This window comes from Carcharhinus amblyrhynchos, chromosome 24 (genome assembly GCF_965287045.1).
Source record: "Carcharhinus amblyrhynchos chromosome 24, sCarAmb.v2.hapA, whole genome shotgun sequence".
Lineage (NCBI taxonomy): Eukaryota > Metazoa > Chordata > Chondrichthyes > Carcharhiniformes > Carcharhinidae > Carcharhinus > Carcharhinus amblyrhynchos.
Window position 1 is genome coordinate 28,370,856 of NC_137347.1, and position 13,390 is coordinate 28,384,245.

Here is a 13,390-nt window from a genome sequence, read left to right on the forward strand (position 1 = left end):
GGGAAGAGCATGTTTATCGATTTTGAGTAAAGATTAGACCTGCAATAGCCTTCGAGACTGAATAATGCGCCAACACTCACTCAACTGGCTAATCCACTACTCGTGAAGAATGGGACTTAACCTCACTGTGACTTCTTCTAATGGGGGTTGGGGGAGTGGGAAGAGAGTTGGGGGGGGGGTGGGAGGATGTTTAGAGAGTTAGGAGAGGGGGCAGAGTGAAGGTACAGAATGATTAAACAAACCTTCCATCGGTTTCCGCATTCATTACACAGAACAAAAGTGGTCATTGGTTCATCAGCACTCCGGGTCTGAACCTATGGAGACAATTAAAAGAAAAGATGCATTAAATTAGCCTTTGATCAATGCACACAACTATAATACAGGTTCGATTTAATGATCAGGAGTTCAGGGAAAGCACTAAATTGGATGTATTGACCTCCATAGCTGACCCTCACATTTTGTACTCTATGAAGTAAAATGTAACTAATATATAATCTCATCCAATTGATGAAATATTAAGCATCAATTTCAATGATGGCTGGTGAAGTAATATCAAGGTTTACACAGTGGTGATAGTATAGGGAAATGTGTTCCAAGTAAATCTAGGAAACAGTACAGTAAGGTTTTTAGTATGAATCTTATTGCACCGCTATCCAATTACCTGATTATAAGTACAATTTTTCTTCTTGCATTTCCCACATTGAAAGAGAGTAGAATGAGTTCCACCTGTCTTTGCCATTTGATGTTCCCTGATTGCTTCCTTGGTTATCACGTTGCGAAGTTCCTTCAACTCATCGCTGGCCATTTCCTGCGAACACATGGGTGAATGGTAGGCTCATGAGTGGTACTAAACCTTACAGAATGTTACAAATTCATTAATAACTCATGTTAGCAACAAAACAAATTGGTTCAGGTCTTCACCTCAGCTGGGTTCCAGTGCAGATAAGCCCACTGAAGTCAAAACCCAGCTTCTAACCCATGGAGTCAAAGTCAACAAAACTTGGGTTCAACACCAAGTCTTTGCAGAAAATTAAAGGTTCATAGAAAACAGAGGAAGTTACCTTCTTATAAGAAAGCCATAAGATAGTGCGGCTTCTGCTATATGATCCAAAATTCAGTGCATACAAGTAGAGCCGTATTAGACAGTGTTTGCTTCACAATAAAGTACAATTGAGCAAGTACTTTTCCAGTCCTCTTCTCAAAGATGGACTCTCACATCGTGAAACAGTCCCACTTGCAGCACAGACACTTTCATGCCTTGCTCATGTGGCGGGTTCCCAGTCAACGAGCATCTACAGTGAGTGCATGGTGGCACAGTGGTTAGCACTGCTGCCTCACAGTGCCAGGGACCCAGGTTCAATTCCCACCTTGGGTCACTATCTGTGCGGAGTCTGCATGTTCTCCCCATATCTCTTCCAGGTGCTCCAATTTTCTCCCACAGTCTGAAAGATGAAATGGTTGAGTGCATTTGCCATGCTAAATTCTCCCTCAGTGTGCCCGAAAAGGTGCCGGAGTGTGGCGACCAGGGGATTTTCACAGTAACTTCATTGTAGTGTTAATGTAAGCCTACTTCAATTAATGAATATACTTTGCAAGTTGGTATTGCAACAGGGCACAGTACTTTTTTTTCCATCTTTTCACAGTTGAGCCTTGCATAGGGTATTCCCAATATAATCATATAATCCCTACAGTACAGAAGGAGGCCATTTGACCCATCGAGTCTGCACCAACAACAATCCCACCCAGGCTCTATCCCTGTTTTTACCCTGCTAATGCCCTGCCATTCAGGGGCAATTTGCCATGTCCAATCCAGATAACCCGCACATATTTGGACTGTGGGAGGAAACCAGAGCACCCTGAGGAAACCCATGCAGACACAGGAGAATGTGCAAAGCCTTGAATCCACCTCACCTCTGCAGTCATCCTCGCCAGATGCAGCAGGTCGATCGCGCCAGCCAACACGTTCTTTCTCAGGTTGGGGTTCTTTGGGTCCTTCAGGTTACTTATTCGGCTTCGGACACGGTTTTTGTATTTCATATCAGTTTTCTGAAATTCCTGATAGATATGTGAAAAGGTTCAGAAAAACAAAGCGGCAAAAGAAACAGACCTGACACAAGAGGAAATTCTTAAAATCTTTAAGCTGGGAGAGTAGAATGCACTACCTGAAAGGCTTGGTGGAAGTAAATTTAACATTAACATTCAAAAGGGAACCTGGCAACTAGTAGACAGGAGAGATTTAAAGGGTTATGGAGGAAGAGCAAGGGAACAAGACTAATTGTCTTTTGAAAGAACCAGGCCTGGCAGCTAGGCTATGCCAACTGGCTGGCATTCTGTACCACAGAGTCTCACCATTGAATCAGATATTGTGGGTTCAACCCCTAACTCCATGGGATGAAACCCTAACTCCATGGGATAAAACCCTAATGCCACAGGATAAAACCCTATCTCCACAGGATAAAACACTAACTTCACGGGATAAAATCTAGGCTGATGCTCCCAGTGCCATACAGAGGGAGTGCTGCACTATAGGTGGTTGTACTATCTTTCAAGTGGCACATTAAAACAGGGGCCATCTACTACAGGTGAGCATCAAGGACTCCATCACACTATTGTGAACAAGAACAAGGAAATTCGTCCTGGTACCCGGATTAATATTTATCTGTCAACCAACATCTAAAAACAGGTTACCTGGTCATTACCTTTGCATTTCCTTCGTAACAACAGACAGACTGCCCTTCAAAAGTACTACACTAGCCGTAAAGGGCTTGGGTTGTTGTGAAGTTGTGAAAGGCATTATGTACAATTTCTCACTTCCTTTCACTCCCTTTTTGTTCTCGAATTCCTGACGTTTTTGCACCTGGGTTTCGCTGCTAATTAATATAAAGGATATAATCCTCGATTTCTGCACCCATCTTGTCACAGTTGACATCATAGTCTTTGTAATCATCTATGGAAAGAAGAATCAATATGTTATTCCAACATCTGGTGTTGAAATGCCTAGGGTGATTCCACAGTCACTTATTCCCAGCAAGGATAGACACTCACAAGGGAGCATCTCTGGCACAATGGCACAGTGCTTAGCACTGCTGCCTCACAGCGCCAGGGACCTGGGTTCAATTCCCAGCTTGGGTCACTGTCTGTGCAGAGTCTGCATGTACTCCCTGTATCTGTGTGGGTTTGCTCCGGTTTCCTCCCACAGTCCAAATGTGCTGGTTAGGTGCATTGGCCATGCTAAATTCTCCCTCAGTGTGCTCGACAGATACCAGAGTGGGCATTTTCACAGTAACTTTATTGCAGTGTTAATGTACGCCTACTAACAATAAATAAACAAACAAACAAACTCTGGGCAGCACATCTACGATTCCTAATATTGTGCTCCCTGTTAGGTGTGGCAGAGACTGTGGATTCCTCCCCACAATTCATCGCTAGATCTCAGCAATTATTAGAGATAGCGCTGGATTGGTGAAATTGTGGAAATGTGCTTGAGGTTCCATCAGACTGGAAAGTAGCAACTACAACCACTCTATTCAAGGAGGTCTCAAAACTATGGGTGGGATTTCACAGCCTCGTTCGTCTTGAAATCATAAAATCCCACCCAAGGTCAACGGACCTTTCCATTGACCACCCCTTGCCCGTTCCAATGGGTATGGCAGTAATATTTTAGCCAGTTAGCTTGACACCATCATAGAGAAGATGTTGGAATCATTAAGTAGGTTATAGCAGGGCAATTAGAGAAACTTAAGGTAATTGGGAAGAGTCAGCATGGTTTGTGAAAGGGAAATGATGCTTAGCCAATTTATTAGAGTTCTTTGAAGGAGTAACATACACTGTGGATATAAAGGGGAGTCTGTAGACATACTGCACTTGGATTTCTGGAATGCATTTTATAGGGTGCCACATCAAAGGTTATTGCAAAAAATAAAAGCTCAGGGTGTAGGGGGTAACATATTGACACAAATTGATGATTGACTAGCAAACAGGAAACAGACAGTAGCCATAAATGGGTCTTTTTCAATGAGTTAGAAAAGGAGAGCAAAGTCATGGTTGTTAAATGTACAGATGACACAAAGATAGGTAGGAATGTATGTTGTGAAGGAGACATAGGAGGTTGCGGACAGAGATAGATAGGCTGAGTGAGTAGGCAAAAATCTGGCAGATAATATGGGAAAATGTGGTATTGTCCACTTTGGCAAGAAGAACACAAAAAGCTGAGTATTACTTAAATAGAAAATGACTGCAAAATTCCAAGGTGTAGAGGGATCTATGTGTTCTAATGCACTAGCCACAAAAGGTTAGCATGCAGGTGCAACAAGTGATTAAGAAGGCTAATGGAATGCAATCCTTTAATACGAGAGGAATTGAACATAAAAATACGCTTCAGTTCTTCAGGGCATTGGTAAAACTCATCTCAAATATTGGGTGGAATTCTCCCATCCCACCCTAGTGGGTTTGGTGACGGGCAGGAATGGAGAATCTAGCAGGAGCTGAAATCTAGCAGTGTAAAATCACATAGCAATTCTACCAATGGCAGGTCAATGGTGGTCAGTTTTCCAGTGACTGCTGGTGTGGATGACATTTTCATTCATTTGCATCTCATGAATGCTCATTAAAACACTTGCCTGCCAGAATCCCATCATGCTTGCACCACGACAGCATGAAATTACATCGGTTTGAAACCCAATTGTTGAAGAGTGACGGGCACAAGGCCGTTCACAGAGACTTTGTGGCCAGTGCAACAAGTTTCTATTATAGTGCTTTACTGCTCCTGATGCGCTGTTCACCATTCTATCAGGGCAGACCAGTTCCTATCCTGCATCTCCATACAGAGCTGGTCTTCAGAGATTGCACCGTGCTGCTAGATCCATGGACCCTCCTGTGTTGCCTTCCTTGACGAGTATTATGCTTGTGGTTGGCGGGGATTACAGGGGTCCCCTGGTACCACACACCACTGTCTACCCAGACAGCACTGTGCTGTAGGACTTGACAACTGCAGCAAAAATCTGAAGTTTTGCAGTAGAGTACGTGGAGAGAAAATTGGGTGGTCTGATAAAGATAAGGGGTAAGGTGGAAGGTGGGCTGTGCAAGGAGAGGGTGGAAGTTGAAAGGTGTGGGCTCACCACGGCAGACAGAGGGGCAAGGAAGTGGATGATGAAGATAAACAATGAAAGACAGAAGACCGAAGGGAGTAAGCGGGACACTGACAAGGCTGTGTGAAAAGCTCACAAACAAGGGTTCAAAGGGATATCGCACTGTTTACTAGAGGGGGATTGGTGAAGACTCCAGATGTGGTGGGCAGAGGTCCAAGTGGGGCCAGGGTGCTTTGCAGGTGATGGGCTTGGAGAAGGGTGGCTGAATCAAGGAACAGGCTTCCTCTTGACATGTTAGCCTTTTCCCTCTGGATTGCTGATATCCTGTACAATCCAGTGAGGACAGGTGGACTGGATATGAGTGTGCTGGACTCGTGTTGAAATGTGCCACCAGGACCTTTGAACTTACCAGCTGACAGCAAGTGGATGAATCAGCTGCCGGTCTAGCAGGTGACTTGGAGGGGAACTCTTCTGTGTATAATTAATGAGATTGCAAACACAGAATCTGATGTGAGATTCCGCCATTCTGACCAGCGGGAAAGGCACTGCACAGCTACCTGCTACTGCACTTAGTCTCAGAATGGGAGACTTCTGCCCATATGTGCAGTTTTAGTCTCTTTATTAGGAAAGAATGTATTGGAGGTGGTTACTAGAAGAAGTTTACTACATTGATACCTGGAATAAGTGGATTGTCTGAGGATAGTTTGGACAGGCTGAGACTAAAACAGAAAACACTGGAAAATCTCAGCAGGTCTGACAGCATCTGTGGGGAGAGAAAGGAGTCAAAATTTTGAGTGTGGATCACCCTTTGTCAGACAGTCCTGACTCTGACAAAGGGTGATCTGGACTCGAAATGTCTGGCTATGATCTTCAGCCAGAAATGCAGAGTGGATGATCCATCTTGGCCTCCTCTGGAGCTCCCCAGCATTACAGATTCCAGCCTTCAGCCAATTCGATTCACTCCACATAGTGACAAGAAAAGACTGTGAAGGTACTGGATACTTCAAAAGCTATGGGGCGTGACAATATTCTAGCAATAGTTCCGAAGATTTGAGCTTCAGAACTTGTTGCGCCCCTAGCCAAGCTATTTGAGTACAAGTACAATACTGACATCCACCCAGTAATGTAAAAGATTGTCCAGCTATGGCCTGTACACAAAAAGCAGGACAAATCCAACCCGACCAATTACTGTCCATCAGTCTATTCTTGATCAGTAAAGTGATGGAAGGGGTTATCAACAGTGTAATCAAGTGACCCTTACTCAGCAATAACCTGCTCACTGATGTTCAGTTTAGTTCTGCCAGGGTCACTCGGCTCCTCACCTTATTACAGCCTTGGTTCAAACATGGATGAAAGTGCTGAACTCCAGAGGTGAGACAAGAGTGACTACCCTTGATACCAGAAACTGGTTGGACTTTAATCTGGTGTTGTGAGACTTCTCACTGTGTTTACCCCAGTCCAACACCGGCATCTCCACATCACAAAGGAAGATGGATGTGGTTATTGAAAGTTAGTCATCTCAACTCCAGGACATCACTGCAGGAGTTCCTCAGGATAGTGTCCTAGGCCCAACCATCTTCAGCTGCTGCACCAATGACTTTCGTTCCATCACAAGATCAAAAACAGGGGTTTTACAATGTTCAGCACAACTCCTCAGGTATTGAAGCAGTTCATTTCCATGTCCAAATGACAATATCTAGGCTTGGGCTGACAAGTGGCAAGTATCGTTCAGACTGCCTTGCAATAACCATCTCCAACAAGAAAGAATCTAACCATCGCCCCTCGACATTCAATTGCATTACCAATCACTGAATTTCCCACTACATCCTAGGGTTGCTGGGAAATTGAACTGAAATAGTTTTGCCTGAGAATGCAATTTGGAACTAACTTGTCTTACAGTCACGAATAATGAGAAATTAATTCCACACTCATAGGACAGTCTGAACATCCTCGCAGTTACCATCAACCAGACACTGAACTGGACCAGCCACATAAATATTGTGGCTAAAACAAAGGTCAAAGACTAGGAATCTTGTGGCAAGTAACTCACCTTCTGATTCCCCAAAGCCTGTCCACAATCTACAAAGCACAAATTAGAAATGTGATGGAAAACATTCAATAATATCTCCAATATCCAATATCCAAAATCCACAATACTCAGATAACCCCATCCAGGTTAAAGCAGGCTGCTTGATTGGCACCCCTTCCACAAACTGATGTACAGTAGCAGCAGTGTGCACCATCTACAAGGTGCACTGTGAGAACTAACCAAGGCTCCTTGGACAGCACCTTTCAAACTCACAATCACTACCATCTACACAGACAAGAGCAGCAACTACCTGAGAACACCAACACCTGGAGGTCCCCTGCAAGTCACTCAGCATCCTGACTTAGAAATATAATTCCTTTCCTTCACTGTCGCTGGGTCAAAATCCTGGGACTCCCTCCCTAAGAGCCATCTGGTTCATTAACGTCCTTTAGGGGAGGAAATCTGCCATCCTTACCTGGACTGGCCTATATGTGACTCCAAAGCCACAGCCGTGTGGTTGACTCTCAACTGCCTCAGGCAATTAGGGATGTGCAATAAATGCTGGCCAGCCAGTGACGCTCATGTCCCATGAATGAATTTTTTAAAAAGCACTGTGAGCGTACCCACACCACATGGACTGCAGCAGTTCAAGAAGGCAGCTCACCATCAACTTCTCAAGGGAAATTAAGGATGGGCCATAAATGCTGGTCTAGCCAACGAAATCCACATCCCGTGAATATATTTTAAAAATTCAACTTCATTATCTGGAACACAGTATCTGGTCATTATCATGTCACTGGTTGTGGAGCTATGGTGTAAGCAAATTGTCTTCTGCATTTCCTACATTATAGCTGTGACAACATTTATACTTCTATGTCTATAAAAACACTTTGAAATGTCTTGAATAACAGCACATTCACAAATTCTTTCTTTTATTCTTTCATCAATGAACTGCTTTGTCATAATCTCACCGAGGCCAGTCTTTTGTCACCAACACCCTTTATTTACATGGTGAATAAAGCACTGTTTCTGCAGCCACAGCACACAGTCGAAGCCTGGAGACTTTTGACCCCTGCTCCAGGATAACAGCCTTTCCTATTGGGTAAGCTTATGTTCGTTCAATAAGTGAATTTATAACCCACGAGGCGATCCAGTGACGATCTAGGAGTGGTACGGTAGCACAGTGGTTAGCACTGCTGCTTCACAGCTCCAGAGACCTGGGTTCAATTCCTGGCTCGGGTCACTATCTGTGTGTAGTTTGCACATTCTCCTCGTGTCTGCGTGGGTTTTCTCCAGGTGCTCCAGTTTCCTCCCACAATCCAAAGGTGTGCGGGTTAGGTTGATTGGCCAAGGTAAAATTGCCCTTAGTGTCCTGAGATGCATAGGTTAGAGAGATTAGTGGGTAAATATGTAGGGATATGGGGTTAGTTCGTGGGTGGGATTGTGGTTGGTGCAAACTCGATGGGCCGAATGTCCTCTCTCTGTCCTGTAGGGATTCTATGATCCCCTGTGGCCATCATAACATCTTTGAGTGTCAGATGGTGATGGAAACCCATCATTTTAATTTGAACATATTCAACAAATTACACAGCAAGAGCGTCCTGTTCCATTTCACCCTTCAACCCCACCTTGGCCAAGATACCAATTTAAACGAAACCAACTTAAACATGTTGCAAAAGCATCTTACCATCAGTCTTCAAAGCTGCTATCAACATCTCAATGCATTTGTCACGGATGGATTCCCCAGTTGACAGGAAGGGAGGGAGAACGGTTGGTGTGCAGAAGGAGGGGCTGGTAGGAGTGGTAGGCGACTCCATCTTCCCTTTGCTGCCACTTCCACTGTTAAAAACAGGTGCCATATGTCAAAAAAGGAAATCTCCGAAAGTTCAAACCTGGACATGCAGATTACACTAATAAAGGATCCCAAAAAGTCTTCATCTCTGTGGCCAACAGGTTGTGTCTCGGGAAGCCCAAGGGGACAAGGGGGCCAGTAAATCAACAAGCATAAGAATGCTGGATTAGTCAGCAACACGCACGCCCCATGAAAGAATTTAAAAAGCCCGCCAGCATTTTCCATCTGCTTGATTTACGGAGCCACACAGGAGAGAGCTTGGAACTAACAATTGAGGCCATCTCTCCTGCTTGCCCACTGAACCATCCAAACTCGACAAAACATCCCTTCCACTGATACTTTTCAAACAGGCGGGAGTTAAAGGAAATAACTCATTAGTAATTGTCAGCTGGGTATCATCCTGTGGAGCGTCATTGGAATAGAAAACATGGAGACTGGTTGGAAAGTAAGAAACAGGAGAAGGATTAGGCCATTCAGCCCCTCAAGCCTGTTCCACCATTCAATAAGGTTGTGACTGATCATCGACCTCAGCACCACATTTACTCCCCTGTCCGAGTCCCCATAGTTGCTGGGTAGCACTATGTATAAGTACCATTCTGTACCAAATTCCAAGAGTGCAGCTATCCCTTAAATTCCCAAGAGCTTTACCCACTATCTTATTCTGGACTGTTGCTATGGGGACCGAGCACTACAAATGCTGCTGTGTGTCCAACAAGGAAAATATTAACTTGGCAAAGATTCTTGTAGGTTGGAATTTTGATCTACAACTGGGCAAATCTTTTCTCCAAAGCAATATAACCAATGGGTTTTACATTCAAGTTGACCTTGCACATCAGGACACTTTGTTAGTTATTTCTTACAACATTGATTAGCGTGGGAAGGGATAACGGGAACACAATTAGCTGATTTATTTGTAATGGGCTCCTCCATTCAGCTCTTGGTGTCATAAGGTATTACATATAGTAAGAGGCCTTCAAAAAGATGAAGAATTATAAGGGTATAAATGATGCCATGGGTAACAGTATGACATCTACTTCACCTCCATCTATCAATGTTCTTGGTCTCACTAGCGTTTTATCTGTCAAATGAAATTTCCACGTGCTCTCCATTGCCAATGCCATTCATTTGAAAGAACATAACAGGAGGAGGCCATTCAGCCCCTCGAGCCTGCCCTGCCATTAGATCCTGGCTGACTTTTACCTCAAATCCATTATCTTCATGTTCTTTGATATTCTAATTAACTAAAATCTTTTCAATAAAGGAGTGTAGTTTCTTCTTTAGTATCACATTTCATGATTTTTGGCCATTTTTCCAGAGAAGGAATTAGGAGATGAAAATAAATACTTAGTTTTGTATGATTGGTTCTGATGCAATTTGTATGTGCACACATTTGGTGAGGGTGGGGGAGGAGTTTGATGATATGAAATGGCAAACGTGGTCCTGACACTAAACTGGTTTTCCCAAAGATTGTCAACAATAAGCAATTTCTTACTTTGTCTCAGTAATCAATAAACACATTCTATCGGTCACCCGAGAAATCATTAATCACGTGGAACTAATCACAGACCCTGAGGGACTGCCTAAGAAGGAGATGATATTGGGAAGTCTCTGACCCTTGTGCCTGGCGGGGATGATCTAATATCACAGAATCCCTACAGTGCAGAAGGAGGCCTTTCGGCCCATTGAGTCTGCACAGACCACAATCCCATCCGGGCCTATTCCCATAACCCCACATATTTACCCTGCTAAATCCCTAAAACTAGGGTCAATTTAGCGTGGCCAGTCAACCTAACCCCACATTTATGGACTGTGGGAGGTAACTGGAGGACCCGGAGGAAACTCACGTAGACACAGGGAGAACATGCAAACTCCACACAGACAGTGACCCAAGCCAGGAATCGAACCCGGGTCCCTGGCGCTGTGCCACTGTGCCACCCCTTAATATAGGCCTTCACTTCAGGCTGTGCACAGAGGGTGATAGAAAAGAGAAGCCTCGAGTATAAAAGTTTAAGAAATGAGCCAATTGAGATGCTCAAAGTGATTAAAGGGAAAATAGATTTAATCTATTTTATGAATTGAGAAAGTCTATAAAAAAAAGGTGGCGTAACCTCAAAATGAGAGTTCGGACGATGTCAATTTCAAAACTGAGATTGCTAGATTTTTGTCAGTAATGATTGTGAAGGTTCGGGGAGCCAAGGCAGAGAAATGGGGCTAACGTACAGATCAGTCATGACCAAACTGAACAGCTTAGCAGACCTCTATGAGCTGCATTTTATACACATCCACCACCCACCATTTAAAGCCAGGGCCAAATTTGCTTCTGCTTGATTGCCTCGCCTCAAAACAAACTGATGGCCATCGGGGCATTTGTTGACCCAGGGCCCCCTTCATCTCATCTGGAGGGGAAATTCAAGGTCCAATGGCCAGTCAAATGCCAGCAACCGTCTCGTCCCAGCAGCATCACTGTGAACAAGGGGCCACTCCAGGAACAGCGTGCAATCCATCACAGCATGGAATCAGGTTGGAAGTGGAGGGAGTGGTGGGGGGAAACACCAGTCTGGGAGGACCAGGTTCGGAAGGACACTGGGGAGCTGGGAAACAGACAGGATGAGATGGGGGTAGAGAATGCCGTGAGGCTGTCCATTGAGCACTGGGTACTTGAACATGAAGGACATTCCCTCTCCCCATTCCGCCCCAGACTTGCAAAAAGGCCACCACGTCACCCCCTCACCCTGATAAAAGACCAGTGGTGGTAGATGGAGGCCCTGAAGTGGCCGTTAATTCACCACAGAAGGGCCTCAATTGGCTCAAACATGGCCAGTTGCCCCAGTGCCTTCCTCATCCCTGGTAAATTATCTGCGGAGATGGGTAGGAGTGGTCACCCAACTGCTGCCATGGCACTTGATTTTACACCCCCTCATCACCCACAGCCCGCTCTAGAGCCTAGAACATTACAACACAGTACAGGCCCTTCGGCCCTCGATGTTGCGCTGACCTGTGAAAACCAATCTAAAGCCCATCTAACCTACACTATTCCAATATCATCCATATGTTTATTCAATGACCGTTTAAATGCCCTTAATGTTGGCGAGTCCTCTACTGTTGCAGCCAAGGCATTCCATGCTGCCCTTACTACTCTCTGAGTAAAGAACCTCCCTCTGACATCTGTCCTATATCTATCACCCCTCAATTTAAGCTATGTCCCCTCATGCTAGGCATCTCCATCTGAGGACAAAGGCTCTCTCTTAAGTGTTATGGGGAGCAAGCGGGTAAGTGGGACTGATCCACTTCAGATCAGCCATGATCTTACTGAATGGCAGGGTAGGCTCAAAGGGCTAGATGGCCTACTCCTGCTCCTATTTCTTATGTTCTTATGTTCTCTCACTGTTCACCCTATCTAATCCTCTGATCATCTTATATGCCTCTATTAAGTCACCTCTTAACTTTCTTCTCTTTAATGAAAACAGCCTCAAGTCCCTCAGCCTTTCCTCATAAGACCTTTCCACCATACCAGGCAACATCCTGGTAAATATCCTCTGCACCCTTTCCAATGCTTCCACATCCTTCCTATAATGCAGCGACCAGAACTGAATAGACCAGAGTTTTGTACAGCTGCTGCATGACCTCATGGCTCTGAAACTTAATCCCTCTACCAATAAAAGCTAACACACCGTATGCCTTCTTAACAACCCTATCAACCTGGGTGCCAACTTTCAGGGATCAATGCACATGGACACCGAGATCTCTCTGCTCATCCACACTACCAAGTAACTTACCATTAGCCCAGTACTTTGTATTCCTGTTTCTCCTTCCAAAGTGAATCACTTCACACTTTTCTGCATTAAACTCCATTTGCCACCTCTCAGCCCAGCTCTGCAGCTTATCTATGTCCCTCAGTAACCTGCAACATCCTTCTGCACTGTCCACAACTCCACCTACTTTAGTGTCATCTGCAAATTTACTAACTCATCCTTCTACGCCCTCATCCAGGTCATTTATATAAATGACAAACAGCAGTGGCCCCAAAACAGATCCTTGCAGTGCACCACTAGTAACTGAACTCCAGGATGAACATTTCCCATCAACCACCACCCTCTGTCTTCTTACAGTTCGCCAATTTCTGATCCAAACCGCTAAATCACCCTCAATCCCGTGTCTCCGTATCTTCTGCAATAGCCTACCAAATGCTTTACTGAAATCCACATACACCACATCAACTGCTTTACCCTCATCCATCTCTTTGGTCACCTTCTCAAAGAACTCAATAAGGTTTGTGAGGCACAACCTATCCTTCATAAAACTGTGTTCACTATCCCTAATCAAATTATTCCTTTCTAGATGATTATAAATCCTATCTTTTATAATCTCTATCAGCCTGTTCCTGAGGAATGTAAAATGCTACCGTATATCGATATGAGATTG

The 13,390-nt window shown here is 44.5% G+C and overlaps 1 protein-coding gene across 2 annotated transcripts in view; it reads right to left on the bottom strand.

Moving 5' to 3' along the window:
• tcea3 (transcription elongation factor A (SII), 3) overlaps nucleotides 1–13,390 on the bottom strand; it is a 39,571-nt gene that overhangs the window by 3,523 nt on the left and 22,658 nt on the right. For both annotated transcript variants that reach the window (XM_080211335.1, XM_080211334.1), the window contains 5 exons: nucleotides 8,804–8,955; nucleotides 2,886–2,947; nucleotides 1,912–2,061; nucleotides 662–808; nucleotides 243–314 (listed from right to left, as the gene is read on the bottom strand). In XM_080211335.1, the coding sequence (XP_080067461.1) occupies nucleotides 243–314; nucleotides 662–808; nucleotides 1,912–2,061; nucleotides 2,886–2,947; nucleotides 8,804–8,955 (583 nt within the window). The remainder of the gene's footprint in view (nucleotides 1–242; nucleotides 315–661; nucleotides 809–1,911; nucleotides 2,062–2,885; nucleotides 2,948–8,803; nucleotides 8,956–13,390) is intronic.